This window comes from Ischnura elegans, chromosome 7 (assembly GCF_921293095.1).
Source record: "Ischnura elegans chromosome 7, ioIscEleg1.1, whole genome shotgun sequence".
Classification (NCBI taxonomy): domain Eukaryota; kingdom Metazoa; phylum Arthropoda; class Insecta; order Odonata; family Coenagrionidae; genus Ischnura; species Ischnura elegans.
Window position 1 is genome coordinate 8,699,727 of NC_060252.1, and position 24,275 is coordinate 8,724,001.

At 36.1% G+C, this 24,275-nt stretch overlaps 1 protein-coding gene across 1 annotated transcript in view; it reads left to right on the forward strand.

Annotated features, from left to right (window-relative positions):
• The window catches only part of LOC124161960 (dynein axonemal heavy chain 1-like), a 347,859-nt gene that overhangs the window by 63,400 nt on the left and 260,184 nt on the right, over positions 1-24,275 (forward strand). Inside the window, exons 8-9 of the mRNA XM_046538240.1 lie at positions 2,066-2,226; positions 19,491-19,733. Coding sequence (XP_046394196.1) covers positions 2,066-2,226; positions 19,491-19,733 — 404 coding nt within the window. The remainder of the gene's footprint in view (positions 1-2,065; positions 2,227-19,490; positions 19,734-24,275) is intronic.

Consider the following 24,275-nt stretch of genomic DNA (forward strand, 5'->3'; position numbering starts at 1 on the left):
AGGATTTTGTTTGGGGGAGTCCGAAGGATTCACCCGGGAATTGAACACGGACCTCTCGACCGGCAGCCGAGCCTTTTACCCACTAGGCTTCCACGCTCCCTAAACCTTTGTCATCCATTTTTTAGACTGCCCTTGATCGTAAGCAGTCGTTTTTTTCGTTCCTGAACACCATATTTTAGTTAAGAGTTTTGTTTGTGTCAAATCCGGCTTGGTGCATAGCTCCATTTACCGTTTTTTTACTTCGGTTTCATGCATTTTTTATGTGTAGTTATATTAAGAAATGGGAAAACATTATGCATAGGAATAAAAAAAATGAAAGTTTAAAATTATTGTAAATATCTGTTTTGTGATTATTGTGCCAGCAAACTTTACTATTTTTGTTCGCATGGATTTTGTCATCCTGATCAATAAATACTCTTCTATCCACACATCTATCATAGTATATTAAATTCGCATACTCTCATTATCCCCCTCTTTTTTATTAGACTAATAATGTGTGTGGGAAACATGGTGAAGGAAAATAATTTTTGTGAGAAATCCTTCCAGGAAGACCTTCAGATAAGTTTTTAGCGAACGCTACTGGGGAGGGAGGTTTTGAATAGCTTATTTTGTAATTGTCACTCTGTAATATATATATGATTATCTCCCTGAAAGACCTATTTACCCCATTTTTCTCGGGGAATAGTGTGTATTATATGGCCTGCTATTAAGTTTGCCGAAATGGTTTTCCTCTCAAAATGGCTGGCGCCATGAAATCTGCAGCGTGTCCCCTTTTTATGTCAGAGCAGTGCGTTCAATAAAGTGCCAATGGTGTTCTCCTCTTTTCCTATGTGCTGGAGTCTCATGCGATCCGATTCATAATTTCCTTCTTTTTTTCCCCTTATTGGGCGTGGAAATTCTTTTATCTGTCCTTGAAGTTCTTGTATTTTCGGATTCCCGTATATTATGCTCTAAAGTATCTCTTATAATGAATTATTATCTTTTACTAGTAGCAGCCCGATTCGAATTCACTTTCCAAGTGTGCAATAAAGATTTATGTATGTTTTTACAGCTAAGTTTGCCTTACTCACGACATTTTATTTGTCCCCTCATCGTAAATCATCTCATCTGTGTTCTACATTAATTATTATAATTTAGGGTATTAATTTTTTTGTTACAATCACCCGAAAGTGTTTTTGGCATCCCGTTACCAATTTATCATTATTAATCTAACCTCCGTTTTGTGAAACGGATGATGTATGGTGGATATTGGGGCTACCCACTAAATTTCCATGTATATCACCTTGAATTTTGAAACACATATTACCTATGTGAACATGTTGCATGAGTCTTCATTCCGAGGAAAGAAACTTCGTTCAATGCTCCTACAGCTCGCATATATGACTATATTTGAGTCCGTACCTATCTACCAGTAAATTATCGAGCTTTATTTCCAGCAGCGGTGTATTTTATTAGCCTAATATAATGGTTTTAATCTTATATTTTAAATTATTGTGCTCAATCAGCCCTTTTTACTGCTGAACTACTCTATAACGCTCGGCCATTTTATGGCTTCTTAAAACTGTTACAACCTCTTCCCTGTAAGTGGAAGCACCGACTCTTCTTTGATTTAGGGCCAGCATTTTTGTTGAGGTGATTGGAAGTCATAGCGGAAAATTTCGTTGCCTGAGAGAGTGAGCATCAATCGTAATATGTAATGGGGTAGCCAAAAAATGCAATTTTATTTAAGTAGACAATGTGGCGGAAACATGATTAAGTGTTATTAAAAACATGAAAATACGTATAAATGTCGTTTATTTTTTAGCTGATATCTTTTATTTCTATGATGGCCTTTTGAAGACGATGGAGCCTCTAAGAACGTTGTTTTGAATTGCATCCATTTATATACGTGGGCTTGTTTTTGCGAATGATTGAAAAGGAAGAAATTTCCTTTGAGTGTTTTTAGTTTCCAATGCCGTAGAAATTTTCCAGCTTCCCGGAGGTCAAAGTGGCTTTTTATCCATTTTCACGATGATGTAGAATCAATAAAAAAGCTGTCATCTAAGACCATGCTCCTTTCCTTTAGGGTGGTATGATCGGAAGACAATCGGCGAATTCCGTAACATCGTGGATGTGAATTTTGTCTGCGCCATGGGACCACCTGGTGGAGGAAGAAATCCCGTAACGGCAAGACTGCTGAGGCACTTCCATTTTCTGGCGTTCACTGAGCTGTCAGATGAGAGCAGGGTATGTGTTTATTTGCAAAAATATTCTATTTTTACTACGTTTTTTAATTTTGTCTTATTATTAGTCTCCGCTCTGTCAATTGAGTAAAACATTTAACGGAGTTCACTCAACTATTTGTTAAAAAAGTTGTTGGTTTGAGGCGTTAATTTATGGAACTTATTCTTATTGAATGAAAATTAAACTCTGTTTTTTTCACATAAAATATTTATTAGATCACTACCTAAGTTCCGACGCTCCGCGTCATTTTTCGATATGGAGCCTTATTCTGTTTCAGCCAAACAAGCGAGTATCTGGGTCCGTGATCTAAACTTAGCTGAAAAATCAATTTTAAAACAATTTTAAGTATGCATAAACTGTTAACTAGATGGTGTAACGATTTTAATTTTTATCCTTGAATTACTCAAAGCATTGTGGCAATATGTGTTCGTTAAAATTTGTTTAAAGTTTTCTTTCTTCTTAACTTAGTGCTTTTCTCATGGAAAGGCTATTATTGAAAATACATTAAGTAAACGAGAAATTCATTATCATAAGTAAGAATTTATTAAATTACTCGTAGGAATCTTAATTGAAGGCCTATTTCATTGAAAAATCTGATTCTGTCAGTTGCTCTCGAAATATAATTATTGAATCATTATTTTTTTGAAAATCAGTGTCACAGCTAGGACCGTCTCGTTCACAGTGGTAGTTTCAGAATATCTGATTCAATACATTCATACAATTTGAGTTAACCATTTGTCAAGAGGGTTAGGTTAATCAGCTATTTCAACCACTAGCTAGTTAAAGAATTGCAACGGCAATTGCGTGGGCAACCTACAAATCATAATTGTTTCAAGTCGTGTCATATCAGGGTGAAGCAGCCTTTGATAAAAAAATAATATTTAAATTTCAACACGGATGAATTTAAAAGTTTTAAACCACCCGTGGAAGAGAAGAAAAACTGGAAATATGCCTTTCCGTTGCTATTTTACGTTGGATGCTTTCGCTGGGAAAACATAAAGTAGCGAAAAGAAAGGATGTTTGTTCCACCGCCGGAAGAGATAAACGAATGGCCCTTGAAATGACGCCACGTGAAAGATTGGCGCCCTGGGCAACGGAGGAGTTAGTGAGTGTGTGTTGGATGTCCCCTTCCTCCCCAGGGCGATAGACTGGGAGTCGTCGCCGAGGGTTGTGAGCGAACAAGCTAAAGCTTGGGATAAGGGACCGAGAGAGGAACATAAGGGTTGAAACCCGAGGGAATACGGCCTGTTTACCCCATGGCGTCATCCTGGGAGTTCATTCCATGAACACGAATCAGTGGAGTGTCCGCTTTCATGTAGAATTAGTCACCGTGGGCGTATTTTGACTCAGCTTTGGGATTGGAGTTAGTATTGATGATGAGGCACGCAAGGAAATGTCTCCGTGTGTTACCAACAGCAGACCGTTGGAACACCTGTTGCAGGTTTCCTGGTTGAAGTAATTATCCGAGCATGTGGCATTTTATGATGAAACAACGTGCCCATGATCAATCCTCGTAACTTCTGCATGAGTAAGGCCGCTTCAACTCACATTACCTTTGGAATTAACGAGCATTTATATTTCTCAAGAGAAGAAGTTTTTTTTTAATTTGCTGCTAAAATATGGTACCTAAATCAAGTTGGTATTTAGGATATCCATTAGCTGTGGCAAGGTCGTGGTTAAATGTTAAGAAATGTTGGGCCTTCCAGCGATGGAAGCGCGTGTATTCTCAAAAGCATAACTACTATGATACCTTTATCTTTTCTCCTAATACTCGGGTTTTCTATCAGGAGTATCGTGCATTATGGGTGAAAAAATGCGGTAACGCTGCTGAAAGTTGTTTCGTATTTATGATGGATAGCGTAAATACGATTGAACAGTTGAAGTTAAGGCCTGAATTATATTATATTTAAATTTTCCGCACGGAAGGCTGGTTTTATGATATCATAAGTGTCGGGTAAGTTCTATGTTGAGGATAAGCACATTGCGTATGAAGAACTGCAGTTGAGTGCTAGATATTTTAGTCTATTTATCTTTCATTCTCAGTCAGTAATCATTGAGACTAATTTTAACCTATTGATAGAAAATCCATCTAACCTCTTGGCATGAGAAGTGAGAAATTAATGTATCGTATAAGAGTAAAATTTAGTACCTCAGGCATCCATGGTGAATCAATTTCGACTCAGCAGAATGTCATTGAAATCAGGTTTTCATAAGATGTACCTTGGGTTTCATTCTTCCTTAATCGAAATCCACTCCTATAATCTGGGATGTCGCTCATTTTTTCAGTTCATTTAACCGATTGAAGGTCAGGTCCTTTCCTTCTTTGCGTGGCGTTTCAGAAAGAGGAAAACATCGTAAAACGTGAATTATCATATGAACTAACGGAATTTCTCGACGAACTGAGTTGTTGAGCTTCCCCTCTTTTCCATATCGTCGGGAAAGATTCCAAGAACTTAGGGCGACTGTTAGATTAAGTCTAGGCTTTCTTCAACGGAGTCGTATATCCTTATGTAATGTATTCAGGACATATTTTTCGTTCGCCTTACGGCCTTAAGCAGTTATGTTATCCAAGAATATTCTTTTTTAAGAATGGCAGAAGTTTCAGGCAGAGTTGAGTAATGTTGGGAGGGCATATTTTAATGTGTATGTGTATATTGTAATTTCATAATGAGCGAAGTAGTCAGCTTCTTTTAGAAAAGCCTCTATTTTTAATATCTTGAGTTTTCCACCTTTGAGTTTTTGTATTTCTGATTTTCACTCAAGCGCTATAATTTATGTTTGAAAAGATGTATTATTTGTTTTATCGATTTTCTTGGGTACCCTGAAAAATGAATGCAAACCCCTGCGTCTTTTTCTGCTAAGGAAATGAACGTGAATTCTTTACCATAATTGGAAGGTATTTGCGACATTATCATCTTGGAGATAGATTTATTACATGGAAATAAGTGGTGAAATTTGTTTCCTTCTCCGATTCCGTCCCCTATCTTAGTCCTAGATAGCTTTAATATCGGCAGATAGATAGATATCGGCAGTGTTGTGCTTTCCTCACACTTTTTAGTGAAAGAGCCGACTTCTGAATGGAAATAATTTCTTTCTTCGGAAATATTTAGCAATGGGAAATTCACTGTGCTCTGGCTTCGCTGATTTGCCTGTAGGTCGAGTTATGAAGCTATCATGTCAGGAAAAAATTATGGGCTGTAAGTCATGAGTCCCTTGAGTGAACTGGGCAAACTATTCTGACTGGAGGAATACAAAAATGAGTAAGATTGAAGAGCCAGTGTAAAAAATATGCATGGTTGTCTCTTAAGTGAAGAAGGTAAAGATGGGTAAAGGAAGAAAATTTTCGGTGGTAGTGGTCGGACGAGAAGAGTAATTCCCATTAGCTTCCAATATTCTCTCAGAAATGGCTCAGGGTTAACGTATTGATTTGACGGAGAAACTTTCCTGGAAAATCTCTCGTTCTAGTTTGCAGTTGAATTTAAATGAATTTCTGAACATGTCTTGTGTATACTAATATGTTGAAAGCTAATACACATCACAGAAGGGAAAATATATATATATACTACTTCATTCATTCACACGGCGCCTTAAGCGCAAACATACATATAAATTCAGAGGTAAGGAAAGAAAGGGATGGGAACATATAATGGCCTCGTCCTTTTTACATTATATGTTCCTATCCCTTTCTTTCCTTACCTCTGAATTTATATGTATATATATGGAAAATTTGGGATTGAGACCAATTATAGACGCTGTTTTACTCTAGAAGTTATCATCCTCAGAGAATCCTGGGAATAAAAAATACCAGAAAACTTATAGCTAACCTAGAAGTGATTGATAAAACTTGAGACACCTGAGAGACCGTTATTCCGTTTTATATCAGTGATACGCAATTTGCAGCTGGTTCGAATGTACATTTCACCATTTGCTCGAAATCCTCGAAAGTAAATGTGATAGCGTCTATGCATCGGTTTTCAACGCGAATCGTGTCGTAAAAGCGTCATTTTTATGTTTGCTTCGGGAGGTTGTTGTCTGAAACGTTGTGGAAACGCTTTCCTTTATCGGTTTCCCATTTCGAATCGATTTAAACCGCTTCAATGTGAATGCATCAAGCTAACTTTTTGAAGCACCTATATCAAGGGTCTTTTAAGTCAAAGTGCTCATGCGGGCAAGAAAAAAAAAAGAATTAAAACTGAGATCCGCTTACTCTAACTTTATTTAATGCTTGCGACTATTTATTAAATTAATTCGTAGTTGCTACTCTCGCGAACATTCTTATTCGACGATATCCCTACGATGGCTTACTTTCTGCTTCAGAGATGGGGAACCTATTCAATATCACATCCGACCATGACTGATGAAATTTGTAAATGGAATTTTAGTGTAAAATTTATATTTTGATAAAGGGGAGGCCGTAAAGCTTGAAATACGTCGTAGGAATTACCCTTTCGGCTCCCTCATTACATACTCCGTTAAGAGAAATTTAGCTGAAGCAGGTAGGTATTCTAAAGTAATTATTCATATTGCCTGGACTAGTGGATTTTTGTGACTACCTGTCAGGGTATTTTAAAAGTGTCAGGAGTGTTTTTAGTGTCTATGTAGCTTGCAACTAATTGCAAAACATCATTCAAATTCATGTTATGCATAAATATTTTCCCAAGATGAATATATAACGTGTTTAATCATTGGTAAATTGGTGAGTAAATTAAGAAAGCCTCTATAGACTTCAATTAATCCGCGGCTTCGTTACAATGCGTTTCCATGTAGCACTTTTTAGTGCGTGAATACTCATGATGGTGTATTACAGCATGTTTCCAGCAGATTAGTTACGACGACAATAAAATCTACGTCATTCCGCTAGTCTTTCATAAGTTTAAAAAAAATGCGAAAGTTGCCATCCACTTCACAAGAGCCAGTGACTTCATTAGAGTATCGGTTCATTTAGTCGTCAAGGGCAACCGTTCATTCAAGGAATCACTTAAAACGTGTTAGAGGGTCAAATTATCTGCGATAGGGTTAATGACGTCGATATTTAATCGCAAATAGCTTTAGAAGTAGGCGACAGATTGAGAAAGGGAAAAATATGGGTATCTTTATCCAAATTATATCACAATATAGAATAATTTTAAAATTGGTGAACGAACCTATTAAATTTTTGGTCTCTGATTGGGACTGGTATAGTGAATAGTGTCAAACTCTGGAAAAACGGCTCAAAGTAAGATTCGATGCTCGCGTGAGTTTCTAGAGGTAACGAAGGACAGAATTCAAATGACTTCAGTTGCGTTGGAGCCAGACCACCTGGTGTTTGGCTTCTCACGGAACTCGTATGGCCTTTGCATGGAAATCGCTCCGTTTACAGCCTTTCCCTTCCGCCGTCTTCCCCGGGAAACTTTTTTGGAATATCCCATCCTCTTTAAAATATGGCCTCACCCGCTATCTGACTCCTCCCTTGTCTCTGCCAGATTCCAAGCGATGTCCTACCAACCGTGGCTTTAAGCCGCTGTTACATGTTGCTGTAACAACTGATTTTGGTTTCGTCCCTTGTAGCTTAATAGGTTTATATGGAAGATAATGCATTATATATAATGCCCTTATTAATTATTTACTTACAGATCCATGATAATGAGTTTTTATTCCATAATGTTGAATTGTCAGCTTCATATAGCGTAAGATATTCCGCTATGAATCTATTCTTAAATATTTACCATTCGAATATAAAAATGCTATTGATCTTTTAATGTTTGTTATGGCTTAGCTTTAATATTTTAATGAGAAAATATTTTGAAAGAAAATTATCTATTTTAATTAATGGCTACTGTTAACTAGGTTATTCCGAGAATCGCAGCTGTGTAATTTTCAAAAACTCCTGGAAGTTCGCTCATCTAATTTTATTTCATTTAGTATTATACTCAAGAAAATTTTCCGGCAGTCAAAAAAATTTGGCAGTATTTTCTGGAAATTACATCTAAATATCCTTATTCCTGCGAATGTTCTCGTGGCGGTACTTGTTAAAGAGTGCGAAAATAATGAGCAAAGGCAATGTACAGTTGGAGCTTTTACGAGTATTGGTTCGTTACATCTCATGTATCATGATAAAATGTGAAACTAATGCACGTCACCAAGCTTATTTTTCACTTAATAACAAATAAGTGCTGTAATGTTTTAGATGTGAAATCAGCTACAGAAACAAGAAACAGAAACCTACAGCTATCGTGCAATGGACCATTTTTGAAAAGACTAAATGGACCAACCAATGCTAAACACATACAATAGGAGATCCTGAGCCCACGGAGAATGTATATAACACGATAATTTTCAATGCTGCTGTTTCAATCCATCTAGCTGGTTCAAATATATACTTTTTTGCTCGAGTCTTATGGGTTTTTGCCTCATTTTAATGCATTTGTTTGCCTAAATTCAACACACTTTCTCTTTTTATCCCTTTGCCTTCATTTACCTGGATTTTTTATTCTCCTTTTGCTCCACTCCTCCACACCTCTTTTTGTTGCTTCCTCATCCGCCTTATTCTTTGGCCCCAGTCATTTCCGTGGGCACTCTTTTCATTTCGCATCCAAATCTATACAGTGTACATTCTTTCTTTGTGCATTTTTGGCGTGTAGCATGTAACAAAAAACTGAACTTATTTATCGTATCGTATTACGTTTGTTTCTGACGTAAAGAGTGAATTTGGTATTTATACATTGATGTCTAATCAAATTTTAAATCTTTTCTCATGTTATTGATCCATTATTTTGGTAAATCGATTTCACATTGGATTAGTGAAGATATATCTTGTGGAATATTCCAGATTTAAGAAACTATCAACTACTTTAATGTGCAAAAATTATAGCTGCGGGGAGTACCGTAGCATATGCGGCTCAATGACTGATGATTTTTCTTTTTTTATATCTCTAAATGACCATTTTTCTATCATTGGCTTGCGTTGGGGTTGATTTATTACAAGAAATTCTAAATTTTCTTAAAAAACAGTTTTTATTTAAAATAGAAATAAGAATATAAACCATCATGACTTTACAAAGGTCCTTAGTTTAAATTTTACGGATGAAAGACTGGAAGTAAAAGTAATAGCGTTGTGTGCATTCGCTTAAAATTTCACGCTGGTGGGAGAGACATCCAAATAATATATTTGTTAATTAAGTCGTAGTTTTTAACGAATACTTTCATAAAAAGAATTTGATTGAAAATTTGGTGGAAATTGATCTTTCGAAGAAAACCTTTCTGTTTCTGATTGTACTTAAAATTTAATGTCATTTTCTAATCGGTAAGTGGGTTGAATTTGAGTTGCAAGATTATGTCCGGATGTACAAGCAAACAAGAAAATGACTTCATAAAACTTCATTGGCTCAGGGAAGGCTCAAAATTTTCATTTAATTTTAGTCGTCAGTTTGTTCTATTGAGTCCCTTTAATATTGATTTAAAACAACCTTACATCAATTACATTTTATTTTTTATTGATCTTGACTAGCTTCAAGGCGTTTGCAGCATCAAGAGGTATTTTTATATTTGGATCATGATTGAACACGTTGAAACCGGTCAATAAAATCAAGTGTGTAAGATGATTCGGTTAAGCTAACGATGCCACCTTATTTTGGAAACACGTCTTCACATAACTTTACCATCCACAAACCTCAACGTTTGCATTATTGTTACGGCGCAGTCACTGAGTTGAAGAAAAATATTCGGATTCTCCATCTAAAAAGTATGATATTTTCATGAAAATAGCCTTACTAGGCTCAAATGCCCGTTGAACAACCAATTTGATTTAGCGTCGGTCCGTAACGGCAGTATTCTGACTGCTTATTTTTGCCGCAGTATCGAAAAAATTACTTAAACAAACTTAGATCCCTTGATTCCTTTGTTTATTGCATTCGGGAATTTATATATTTTGTAAGAACGTAAAGCTGCGTACCTGTTTGTCAGTAAAAGCCACCTTGAAGCCATTTTAAGTGGCTTATATTTTTTCTGTAACTTTTTGATGAACTGCATGCATTCACCTGAGTAATTTCTTCTTATCAATGTCTTTTGCAAGGAGTTACATTTTGCTCTTTACGTTTTGATGAGGTGCGGTGAATTAGACAAATATTTATTCTAAATTTCAGTTTGTTACATTTCAAACAATAGATGGCTCTTTAGAGCTGAGTTTAAAGGTCTTAGCGACTGCCACAGCGATTTGCGAAATAGAGTGGCAGAGATTGATTTTTTCTTCCCCCATATCCGAGGTCTATAGAATAAACTTTTTCTAGTGGAAGTAAATTTCTTTCCTCACGCCTCAACCCGACGCATCTTGAGGCCCAGAAATTTCAGCATAGCAATTCCTGAAAATTTATTTTTCAAGGTTGTGGTGCCTTCATCTTATAAAGGCCCGTTGTTCTGATTACCTCCCATTTTCAGTCCTTTGCCAAAAGTTCTAGTAATAGCTGCGACGTGAACGGTATTTGTGATGATATGGCTTTTTTCTGCGAAATATTGGTCTTTTCGCTTATCCGGATGAGCCTGTGTGTTGGCGTATTTAATGCGAAGTGAAGTTTAGCTGGACGGTGGGATGGGATGGTCGGGAAATAATATTGGTTGAAGTTGGCTTCCTGTTTGCCGCATTTTCCAGGATTTCATTGTTATTTTTCTTTTCTAACCCGTCCAGAAGGTTGCTTTATTTTTCAGCTTTCGTATTCGACTCAAAGGAGTATCTGCAAATCTCTCTCGTACCTCGGAAAAATCTCTTTTCTGGCGGTTCGAATTACAGGAGCTCACAAATGTACCTAAACTGCAACCTGGATTTATTGCCTTGATCTAGATGCGATATTGTTTCATCTTTGATTTTTTTCTTTTAATGGAGTTGATCCTGCTTCTGAGTGATTAACATAAATTGATATTTTTCATTTTCTAAACCCAGGTGCTTACCTTGTACTACTACACTAAATTTGCTATTTTTAGCGATTTTATGACTTGTGACGCCAAAATCCTTAGTCATATTTGTTAGTAGTATAGGCTCATCAAATTTAAAGGACCTATATCCGCTTTAGTTGTATCATATCTTACGTAAAAGCCCTCTAAATATTCGGTTTAAGAAACAGCTGCGGTTTTGGCTGTGGCAAACTATCACGGTGTCACCAGAAAATCGCCCCACCATGTTGACACTTAGTAAAGTATGTTTGGCTTTATATCATTCTCTCCTCAAGAGTTACCGGAGAATTTTGATTGAAGCACTCGGTTTGAATTTAGGAATTTTTTCTTGGGGATCGAGCCAGATCTGGAGAAGTTTTTCGCCTGTGATATTTTACGCTCTGCGTTTATACTCATTGATTCCGCAAAAACCCTAATTGACCTCAATATCCTATATGGCGTTGTAAATCTAGGTCATATTCTCAACGCTTACTACAGTTGAAATTTCATATCTTTTCATAATTCTCCTCCTAAATGACAATTTGGCTTGTTTATTAGTTGCTGGTGTATTGGTTTGTTCCCAAGAGAAATTGGAGTACTGTGAGTGCACCTTTCACATTTCAGTGTTTTTTTATTTGTCACTTTAACTGTCGAAATTAACTTCTTGTTATCAAAATACGATGATTTAATCACCTTTGTTCTTCCTCTACGATGATACTTATGTTAGTATGTATATAAATAATTGTCACTATAAAGTGTATTTAAATCCTGACGGCTCCCTGAAAACGATTGAATAATGTGTAATTTAGTGAATGATGTGTTTGAATTTTAGTTAGGTGAACAGTTGAATTATGGGGTCATTACCTTTTCTGACTCATAAATTTTGCATACCTTATGATTTTGTTCTGGAGGAAGTCTTTTATTAATACTTGACGATAAGATAGACGTCATTTCCATAAAGATGTTTCGCAGTTTCCCCTGATATTGTTGTACGCGCTGCTTGTGAGACTAGGAGTTTGGGACAAGAAACTGAGAGTTATCATGGGTATTTAAAAAATATAATCCTATAAGTGTATTTTATTGACTGACGGCGACAAAAATTTACATAGAACTGCATTTGAAAGTACGTAAATTGTTAATTTTGTAATTACTGCCTTACGCATTTTACGAGAAATTAATATAATATTCGTCATGCCATAATAATCATGATAAAATTGTATGTAAGCACATCATTGTTCTAATTTTAGAATTACTGGGAAATGAATGGTTTGTTGAAGCCGAATTACGTCAGATAAATGAAAATGGCTCTACGATCAAATCAAATAGATACAAACATTCTTGTATGAAAAACGTAGGAATGAATGATGATCTTTCTCGATACCCTTTGTCTAATTTATTAATTGGATGGCTTTGTCTGTGACGGCATCAAATTTTATATAGCATCAGCGAAAATAATTTCAATTGAATCGCACTGTCGCCAACGCACCTCCTGAAGAAGGAACCTCACCAGTAGCGCATACAGACTGAGGCTGGAGTGAACTTCCTCCGCAGCATCCTCCGTAATATGGAAGTTCGATGTTATTCAAGTTATTTAAATTCTTGATTATGGGATGAATTTCATATTAATGGTGAAATTGGTGGCGGTAATTATTTTAGGGTATGGGTTGACCGTTTTGAAGCTAATGCTCCGTAATTCTCTCCTTGGCTCCGTTAAACCCACCGCTTCTGGACTCTGTGGCCCTTTGAAGCCCCAAATTATTTTCGCTACCCGGTCTGCCTGAGCGCCCTTAAACCTCGCAGCCTCCTCTAAGGCCATCTTCTCCCACTTACTTATGGCGGTCCCCCCACGCTCATTCCGAGGCCAAACATCATTGCCTTCCCCGTAACCTTCTCTTTCCCTCGTTTCCGGGGATCTTTCCATCCACGGAAATTATGCGTCCAATATCTCTTCCATCCTTGTGCTTACCTCGTGAAAATAAAAAGTGAAGGAAGCATGTGAGTTTCAAGGAATACTAAAGGGAGTCTCCTCGATACTATGCGATGCTACACTGTGCACCACCCGCAGGAAGTTTGATAGATCGCTTTCGAGTCCAAAATCACACTAAGAACTGAGCTGGAGACGGTTTGAAATGTAACTGATACTGGAAGAGGAAATAAATCATTGACTAACTTCCTGCACGTTTTGTCTTCCAGTTTACCAATCGCATTCATGGCATATTTGAAACGGCAAATTTGTTTTTTCTCATGAGGAAAAAATTCAATTTAAGATTTCTCTCATTTCATAGTAACAATTTGGGGTCTTCCTGGGTAAATTTGGCTTTGTGGCCGCAAATATATTAATATGTATCAGAGACACCTAGATCCTATTTTCCTTGAAATAGAAATTTATTTAGAAACATTTATTAGTAGCGATAAAAAGCTGTGGATGTTATTATTAATAATGTGAATAAAGAAAATGGTATGTACACAGCAAGAATACCAGTTTTGAAATGCACTCTTATCAATGCAAATGAAAGTATTTGCAGGAAGTTGTATCAATGAATGTAAAAAGTAGTAGCAAATTATATGGCTCTTATGCATTAAACGAGATGTCACCGAGTCACTAATAGTTTTAAATGTGCATTTATGTAATCAAATGCATTGTAAATGAATGCATTTGATTACATAAATGCGGTGCGGCGGAATGAATGCAATCCAATACCAGATTTTTACTTCAGCTTCCAGAGACTGTACCACTCTGCGGACTTTAACAGATTAGAATTATAGAAGCTAATTTTTGGAATTATATGTTTGTAGGTTATACAAGTTAGTTTCTCTGTTCGTACTACTCCAAGACTTAATTCATCAACAGTGTTTTTTTTGCGCATAATCAAATCACCTAGCAACCGGATTTCAATCTTAAATAAATTGAATCATCGCATCGAGGTGAACTACAGATGTATTCACTGTTAAGTCACCACACCTTAGAAAATAAAGTTGTTAAACTCAAGCTGAGTGTCTTTCTTTAACTGCCTGTAATAGTGTAATAGTAAGTGCCTCCCATAGCTCTCTCGCATTAAAATGACTACTTTAACTTCTTCTGCTCGTGTAATTCTAGCTTTCTTGCCTTGTTAAAGGTCATTAAGTGATTTCCCCTATCGTAGACCGTATGTTAGGTGGTCTGTGGTCTTTGATGCGGCAGACCATATTTCTAACAATAAGAGTTTTAGGTGAAACGCCTGTAATGCCAGTTATACAATAAGGATCCTCAATATACCATGTCTCTTAGTGTTTTAATTTTGTTTAGTTACTCAATTATATAAAAAATTCAAAAAACAAAACCATTTAATAAAGTTTCTCTTTATGTTTTAAATAGCAATGTAAATGAATACGTATGTAAATTCAAAATCGAATCAAATTATCCTCATTTTTCTATGTAGCAGAATCGTTAGGTTAACTTCAAAACTTTCGATTGCGTTTTAAGTGAAAAACGGGTGGCTGTCGATAATGGAAGGCGATAGAATTGAAGGATATACGATTTCACCGCATATATTTTCTTGTTATTCACTTAATTTTTTAATAATTCTCCATGCACGGAAGCATCTGTTGATGAATTGTATAAATCAACCTTTAATTTAGTATTGTGTCATTGTTTTATACAGAACATTTAATTTGCTACATTGTATCAACCATTCTATAATTATGAACTTATTTCGGTATGGTGTTTTCGCAGAGCAATTTATTTCCAAAATTATAATAATAAATTGCTGACTTGTTTTTTTATTATATTTCCCACAAAAGATCCTTTATAGGTAACTAGCTGACCCGGCGAACTTCGTACCGCCTAACAATCAATGAACTTACAGTTTACTTACACCATTTATAAATCAAGAGTGGCTGTATCGTTTTTAATCATGTTTAATTTATTATAATAAAATAAGGATACAAATTATATAAAAATACGTAAATGAGTACCAAAATTGCTTGTCAGAAAGACATTTTCTTTATTGAATCTACATAGGGTGAATCGGAGCACGTTTACGCGGATTTTTTTCAACAAATTTTCTTACGTTTTAGCTTAAGAAATTTTGGGCATCGTGGTTTAATAAAGCGGCTCATGAAATAAAAATTATACGCATTCAGTTGTTGGCTATTTGCGTAATTAGCTGTAAAAAAATGTTTTTAGGTCCAAGTCTGTTGCATACACTTGGCCCATTCAGGGGGCAGGTTGACACGACCCCAGACCGACGCTTGACTGATGCTCAAAATCGTGCAAGAAAAGCCCCTATGAAGCAGCATTCGCATAAAATGACTTAAGGCGCGCCAGTTTTAGTATCTCTGTTTGGAAAAAATGCACTGCGTAAACGTACTGCATGCGTAAACGCACCACGGTGAGCCCTACACATTCGGGTTTAATGTCTTGCGTCAAGCACCTTCTGAGAAACAACAGTTATTGTTTTGTTATCAGGCGCAAGATGAAGCGGATGAAGCTAAATAAATATAGCGAAGCAAAGCAGTGACGCAGCGAGGGGAGGTTTTGGGGGATAAACCCCCCCCCCCCCCAAGAGCTTAGAGAATTTTTTTATGAAAGATTTTGTTATTAATATTAGGGGGACGGATGACTAACAAACAAAACATATTTAACTATTCACACAGCCACAAAACCCACTATTTTTAACCATTTATCTTAAAAAATGTCTGGGAGAAGTGCCCCAACACTTCCCGCTTACCCTAGCGAGTTTTCTATACCCTACAGACCCGTGGTATTAGCTGCGCCCAAAACCCCCTATCCTAGCTACGCACTTGAAGCGAATGAAGAAATACAGAGGATGGTTTATCGACTCGTGAACATAGCACGCTAAATTGACCATGAGAAAATCATGGGTTTTCATTAGCACATGAGCACAAACAACACAAAAACTGAAAGAATGACCATGCGATTTTTTAATCGTTATCACGAATGCAACACGAATTGTAAATTGAATACGTTTAAACTCAAAAGGGCATATGAGTTGAGATCATGGAATCTACGGAATGAGGACTTCCTAACCTTTGAATTTTCCTTTGAGTAAAGTTGCGTGAATCACATTCATCACCAATTTTTTTAATGATCAAACACGTTCCGTTGGATAGTTATGGTTGGTTTAGGCTTCGAAAGATCATGAGCACAGAAACTACATTTCTCTGTAAATCGTGCCTTGGTAAGCCAGGTACGTCCAAGGACTTAAAATATTCAGATAGATAGTTGGTGATTTCGTCTTCGTTTGTTACACATTTAAAAGATTCGAATCCATGCAGAGTACGAACTATTTGAATTTACCTCGTTTTAGTCATCCACATCTTCGTTCTTGCTCGCTAAATCAACCATCTTTGATTCTTTTGGTGATCAATCATATTATGGAACTCTTTGTTGATGAGCTCACTGAAACTAATTTGCAATCATTCCAAGGAAATGAGTTAAAACTACTCGATTCCTCGACAGGAACACGGACATTACCGTTTGTCAACAATTGCTTGGAGATTTGTTTACAAACACAGTAGTGAAGTGTCAACTCGAGCTGGGCCACGGCTGAGCTTACAATCAGCTCGAATTGAATTTAAAAAATGTAATTTCAATTTATTTAATATTTTGAATATATTTAGTAATTAAAATGTTATATTGTTACTAAATTCAGTTATTAAAGTGGTAAAAACAAAACAAATTATTTAATTTGTAGTTTTGACCGACTTATCAATTGTTGTGTTACTATAACTCCTAAAAGCATGCCCATAGGAAAGAGATGAATTTTTTTTGTGAAATTATCCTTTTTTTAATGGCCTATATGTTAACCCCGCCTGATACGAATCCAAAGAACCAAATCTCATTGAAATCGGTGCAGCCGTTCTCGAGTTATAAGTGTTCTAACTAACACCTTTTTCGACTTTCTTTTATATATATAGATTATGTAGCTACGAATTTACAATGAATTCATTACCATCTTTTTTATAACACATGGCCTTTTTAATAGTGGCTCCTCTACAGGTGTACCTTTCGGGGCTTACATCCCCCTTATATTTTAGCTTTTTATGAAGAATGATAATATGGGAAGCGATTAAAAGTAATGCCATTATCATTATAAAAATAATGTGATAGTAGAAGGTTAGGTTTTGGCGTTGATAGAGGTGTGTTTGGTATCATTGTGGGGTCGAGATAGTGGCGGATGAAAGAGAGACGAATGACGCGATCGAGTTTGGTGGATGAGAACACGTGTAAATTGGCGAGCACTATGGGGTCTATTATGGGCTATCAGAGGGAAGGAATTGAGTTATAGGGCGTGGAAGCTCAAGAGGGGGATCTGGAAGAACAGGAGTGTTTATAACTGGGACACACACCATGGGATTTGTCCTGCGTTATATCCGAATTACTTCCTTATATATCTCACCTTGCCCTACTGTTTTATGTACTTCTAGTATTTGGCAGAAATTTGCTGTATTTGTAAGTTTCGTTTTAATATCTTCGTTACTATACAATAGTATAATGATACCAATTTGGTCCAGCTAAGTCCCTACAATTGGCTTATCAGCTTGTGCCTCTTTAATCATTGAATTATATATGGTAATAATTCTACAGGCTTCGATGCCAATTTTTAGGGATGCCGAATACCTATTGTTATAATTCTCTTCCTCACTATCCTACCGGCGTATTTTTTCCCGTCTTGAGGCATAAGTCTTCGCCTGTCAAAGGGAAGGTCGCGGACTCGAGTTCCACCTAGATATCGAGGGCATGGGTGGTGTGTTCGTGTATATTAAAATACTAGTAATTAGCTTTACAGAAGTAGTTATTGTTATTATCATCTTCCAAAAATGATATTCTCTATGCATGATTTTTCACTTTCCTGGAAAATGATACGAGTGAAATATTTTCGGGCTCGCTATTTCGAGTAGCCTTGACAATGGGTTAAGATTCTTGACTCGAAACACGGGTAAAAAGGGAAGGATAAAGGGAACGGAATTTAATTTCTATTCCAGTGCACCATGAATGGCTACAGCATAAACAGATGATGAAATTAATCCTTAATATGACGCATTATTCCTCTATACCGGTCTTATTTTTTCTTTCATAATGACATATTTCCATTTTATAACTTTAGTTATATCCTTAAAATTTTAAGGATACAAAGAGTAGACTCTAGTCAGCATTTAACAGTATCTGAAATAAAGTAGTTACACCTGAGAAAATATTAAAAAATATAAAATTTTAGATACTGGAAAATGTGTAAAAATTTCTATTTCAATCACCCTCTTAATTTCAAGAGGATAGTAAAAGGTTTCAATTTGTTATTCTTAACAAAGTGATGCGTCCTCTTGGCAGCAAAAATCAGAATATCCGTGTAGTGTGTGGGTGCTGATAAATTTGGATTAAATCCCTAAGCGAATCAAAAATCCCACCTTTATTCCTCTATTATCCTCTTCAGCGCTTAATGGACCTTATGATGTGAGTGGAATTTTCATTACCCATTCGAAGTTCCCATAATTAAGGTCGCACTCCTAAGTGGTAATTTGTGGCTACGTATTTCATTTCGTCACTTTTCTTGACATGCTAGTAGCTGATCAATATTCATTCGGAAATTAATCTCATGATTTTATCAGCTGTATTAATGTACGCTTGCATCGACCGCAGGAAACGAATTTTCCAATATCCCCGCAGGCTCGTGTGTGGGATAGACTGCGTTGCATCCCTTTGAATTCTTACCTTCCAAGAGAAATGCTAACGTTCTAATGGCCACAGTTAATCGGATAAATATTCACTAGACATTGGCTTAAAGCACTAATAATCATTTTAATTGAACTTTATCAATGATTATAACGAAATATGTTTATGTGTAGGAATACCAAATAAGGAGCTGTTTCTATTCTTTATATTTTGTGATCAAGGCTCAATTAAGAAAACGTACATACTGCAATGTGATTTGCAACTTCTTACTACCAAATAGTGTATTTTTCTTTATGAAATTCTATTGATACTAATTAAACTAATTTCTACAAGCTTATAATTACTCAGAAGCTAAGGCACTCCTTGGAGGAGTATGGAATAAATTTCATTTCCTTATGAAGAATCGTAATGGGTTTACTTCATCGGTTGTTTTTGTTTCATAAACTTATAAGGTTATGTTTATTTTATAGACTGGATAGTAAGTAAATGCGTATAAAATCTCTTTCATTTTATATTAACGATGGATTTGATCAGCTGTCGGTTCTCTTTTGTATTCCAAAACTCCGAAGTGAGATGTCTGCAACAATTTGTGTATTTCGAAATAAAATTTCTCGTTTTGGGCAGTTCTTATGCGTTGTGTTTTGTGCTTATTAATGTGGTGACAATGGTCTGTATCAATTCGTTTCCTTTGCAGTCTGTCATTTTCGGAACTATCTTGGCCTCCTGGCTTTACCGTGTTGCACTGACTTCTGCTAAGGAGAAGGAATCCGGGGAGTATCATCTTTTGAAACCAACTGTCGATGCCACAGTTTCGGTTTATTCTACCATCCTTCATGAACTTCTGCCTACTCCAGCCAAAACTCATTACACATTCAACCTTCGTGATCTCTCAAAGGTCTTCCAAGGAATATTAATGGCGGACCCAAAGGATATTAAGGTAAGTTCGACTGCTTGTTTGGAATGCTTTTTATCTTTATTGTGCTCTTAATAATGTGTGGAAAATGATCAGTTTATTTGCTAATGATCAATTTTTATCATAATTGGTGTTAGTGGAATAGTGCTCAGGTCATACTGTCTATCATCGTACTCAATACTTTTGCAATCATTTTCCACAAGAATTCAGCGAATAGCCGCGTGAAAAATGTCTTCTGCGGCAGTCCTGCTGAAGTAGAACACAAGTAGTAAAATAACGCATATAATAATTACCCCAGCGCACAGTGGGACCAAATGCTTAAAAGGTGGTCATAATTATTAAATATCATGTAATCTGTATGAAATTTTGAATATGACAGTTTTCGAGGTCGCTAATTCCGAATATGACATTGAAATATAAATAAAAATTATATTTTGCCAAAAAAATTGGAATTTTTGCTAAAATAAGACAGTAATTGAATCGTGCATTTCCAAAACGTTGTTAAGTGAAAAAAGCAACATTTTACAGGAAGAGGAAAAAGCATGTTTTTCAAAGAAATAAATTATTACTAAGTACGTGAATGACATATAAAAGTTAAAATTTTCAAGTAGGAATTGTATCTGTTAAAAAAAAATGTATTTACATTTACAACGTGCTTTAGCATGAAAAGTAATATTTGCCAATTTTTGCAGCTACAACGTTTTTGAAATGCACTATTCAATTGTTAATTATGTCCAGTAAAAACGGGAGAATATTTGGTAATAATATTGGATTACCAATATGAAACCGATTTTTTTGATTGATTTATCATTTTAAGAATTATTTTAAATAAATAGAATCATTTTATGTCTATTTTTAATTTTCAAACATTCTAAACGAATTAATTTCCGATACTGTTACATGTATCTTAACGCACACGCTATACGCATGTAGATACTTATGGCTTAAAAGTATGTACTGGAACATAATAAGGTAGCCATGAAATTTACACAAAACGTTATTTTATACCAGTCAATCATCGTAGAACATGAACAGGCCCGCGACCACTCACAATCAGACAAACGCAAACACATTTATAATCCGTCTCTGATTCGTCCCATGACTTATCTAAGCACAACTGTATTTTATGAATAAACCCACTTATTTTTTAAATATTAGATGAAAACTAAAAAAATTAACTTAAAACTTAACTTAAATATCTTTATGTGAAAATATAAAAAGATAACAAACACATTTACATAACACATTATTATATAGTAGGTTTTATACGTTGAATATGAACACAGCCGCGCTCACAGACTAAGAAACGTAAACACAGATTTCAATCATCCTCCGTTCCATCCAAAGAATCATCTTCCGATTGCAATGAAGATACTGATTCTGTCAGGTAGTATTCGTAACAAAATGTTCATGGCCTCGGAACGTAAAACTCTCGATGACTTGGGCTGCATCACAATCTGACTTACGATAATCGAGTCGGAATGTAACATCATTCTCACGAACATGTCCACTACGGTTTTTTTCCTCGAGCACTTTCCGGTAAAGTCTTCCCTGAATATCCTCAACAATTTGTAGTACGCTTCTCTGCTTCCTCTGACATTTGTCCGATTGGTAACAATGAATTTTGTATGAAATTCATTTCGTGCAACAGTATTTAGAGTAAACATGGTTGGCATCACGGTCTTAGAATATGAGAAGGTCTGGACACTCTCCGTTCAGGCATGGTCATTTAATGAAGCCGTTTCCCGTTGAGGCCGGTAGGGGCGCCACCTATCCTGAAGGGCAAGTTTCCTACGTATATATATACGATACTTCAGTAATTATGAACTAATTTATGGCAAAAATGAATATAAACACATCGACAGTGGTTACTAGTTAACAAGTTCATATGCACTTAACATCTTATAGCGAAAAATACCTAGAAATCGTTCTCATACGTGAGTATTAATCAAATGGAAGGCGTTGGATTTCAGCTTCGTCTGCTTCCATACCTTTGTAAAATCAGTTACAGCCATAACGAAAGATTGTCAGCAGTTAAAACCTTATGTAGTGAGGAAAGGTATTTTTAAGGAAATAATTATTTAAAGCTATCTTGTGGTAAACGTTAAGTAATATAAGTTGTCATAGAAGCTACGTACGCATCATTGCCTCTGAGCACATCGGCATGTTTCCCCGGCCTTATAAGAATATAGATGTTATTCCTTGCTTTCAAACACTATTAACAAATATAATATCAGAAACGCAAACGGCTTCTTACCATGGCCGAAGTGAAATACTTCTTATGAAGTGACGTATGTTAATGTTTTTAATCTCCTGAGTCTCGATCAAGTGACAATAATAATGGCAGGGCACAGCAAACCTAAAAAAATGATTCTATCCTAGGGACGTTTTGCGGGTATAGAATAGGCATATTTAATCGTTGAACAGGGTGAATAATTTCCGGAAGTACCATTATTACCGTTAAAGGCTATTTTATAACGATGCTTGCCTACTCACCAAAGGAATAATTTGAGATTTAAGGAAGTAAAATACCATATGAAAGATAAGAACGAAAGAGATTTTGCAAATAATTTCCGAATAAACTTCCACGAAAACAGTGCAATGGATATAATCAGAGGGATTAGCGGATGTCTGATCTCTTTCAGGTGCTGGCAAATCTGAAATATTATCCCTCGCCCAAAAATAAGATGAGTAGTACGATAGAAACCACAGAATAATACTGCTAATACGCGGTAAATGTACTTTTCATGAGAGTTGCACGCACCATCGATAACAGCTGCATTAAAAGAAATCATCGAAAGAGGTATTAAGAATGAAAACGATTCACATTTTTCCAAATTATATAATGTACATTGTACACACACATCAAATCTACATTTACAGAATGATTACACAATGCTATTGAAACTGAGATTATTTATACAATCAATGCGAGGTAATGTCATGAAAAATAAATTTTAAGTACTCACAATTTAACATTTCTATTAATTCTTTCTATTACTAATTTCTATTTCTAATTACTAATCATTCTAAGAGATTCAATTTAGTAGGAGGGAATGATGAATAGTTGATGAAAGCCGTCGCACATCTTGCATTTTCTCAGTGTTACTTCATTCCTCCACTGTGAATGACATTGACCACTGGAACAGCAGAACCTGTAATTTAAAATATGTATATATTTTGGAGCTTTAGCACACCAAAAAAAGGAATCGTACAGCTATTTCATCGCTTCTCAGGGTCCTTGGGGACTCTAAAAAGCGAAATCCCCGAAGTCTTGTGGCCATAACCAGTGGTGCAACGCGGTACCACACACGTCCACGGCATTTTCCTTTTTTCAGTAAATCCGCGATACATATCCACGAAATATTAATGTAGAACAATAAGGAAATAATGCAGAAGACTAAAATTCGAAAATAAATGAAAACTAAATCTTAATTAATTACAAAAATGACTATTTCCACTCACCTGTAGTATACGCTCAACAATACGGAAATTAACTTACCCGCTAATTCTTGCCCTCCAGAATACGTGGCGCCGCCCCGGCAAACGTGCGGCAGGTTGAGGAAACGACTTCAATAAAAGACCATGGGTTCCCAATGGAGTGGGATAGGAAGTGTCATGGGGCTGGTTGGCATACAGAACCAGGGATATAATTCAACAATAGCCGTGCTGTTCAGATGGAAAAATATTCGCAGATATATATATTTATTCTATAGCCAGAAGACAGAACTTGTAAAACAGTATGAAATCTCTGAAGAAGCTCCAAATTGAGGCCTGTTATACTGGCGGAAATATCAGAGTTCTCGAGCTGTGTTGCCGTCATTACTGCAACCATACACCTGCTTTGGCCGCACAACTATTAAATTAAGCTCCCTTTTAAGTCCTTCCCGTATCCTCTTCTTAGGCTCCTCCACCACAGCTTTAGATTTTGTGTAGCAGATCTGCCAGGTTTTAACTTCCATTCTGAAAGCCACTTGCAAGCAGCATTCGAAAAATCGAATCCACACGTGTAACGAGCTTAAACCACAATACGGATATTATCCTTTACTGGACGAGATATCATACCATTAACTTTGTATGTAATTTGTCTTGAGTCTTTTTTGCGCCAATTTATTGCGAAAGACCTCATTTAGTTACGCTAATTATAAAGTAAGTGCTCCCTCCTGCATGAAACGTGTAAACGAGCTGCGTGCTTCGGCGTCCATACAGTTGGAGGTTACTTACGTCTTTCTTCAATAATTCACGAAGGGGTGGGTTGGGGCGGTCATTTTTTTGTTTTCAGAGTTGTGGCTACAATAATATATGCGTACAAAAGCGCTGCGAGGCACCTCTACATAACTTAACGATGTTCGTATTTTTTTAAAATAAAAAATGTGTAATTTACTGGTTAATATTTATGTTAACAATAATTTTAATGCTGTTTTAGTTTTATAGTAATAAAAATTTCAAATCTATTGATATTGCTGCATCGATTCTACTTTTTAAATTTAGAATTGAGCCAATTGGGTAGCTGTAGAGCAGTCTTGAAGAACGGATATTTCGAAGCGAGAGGGAGACTATGCATCT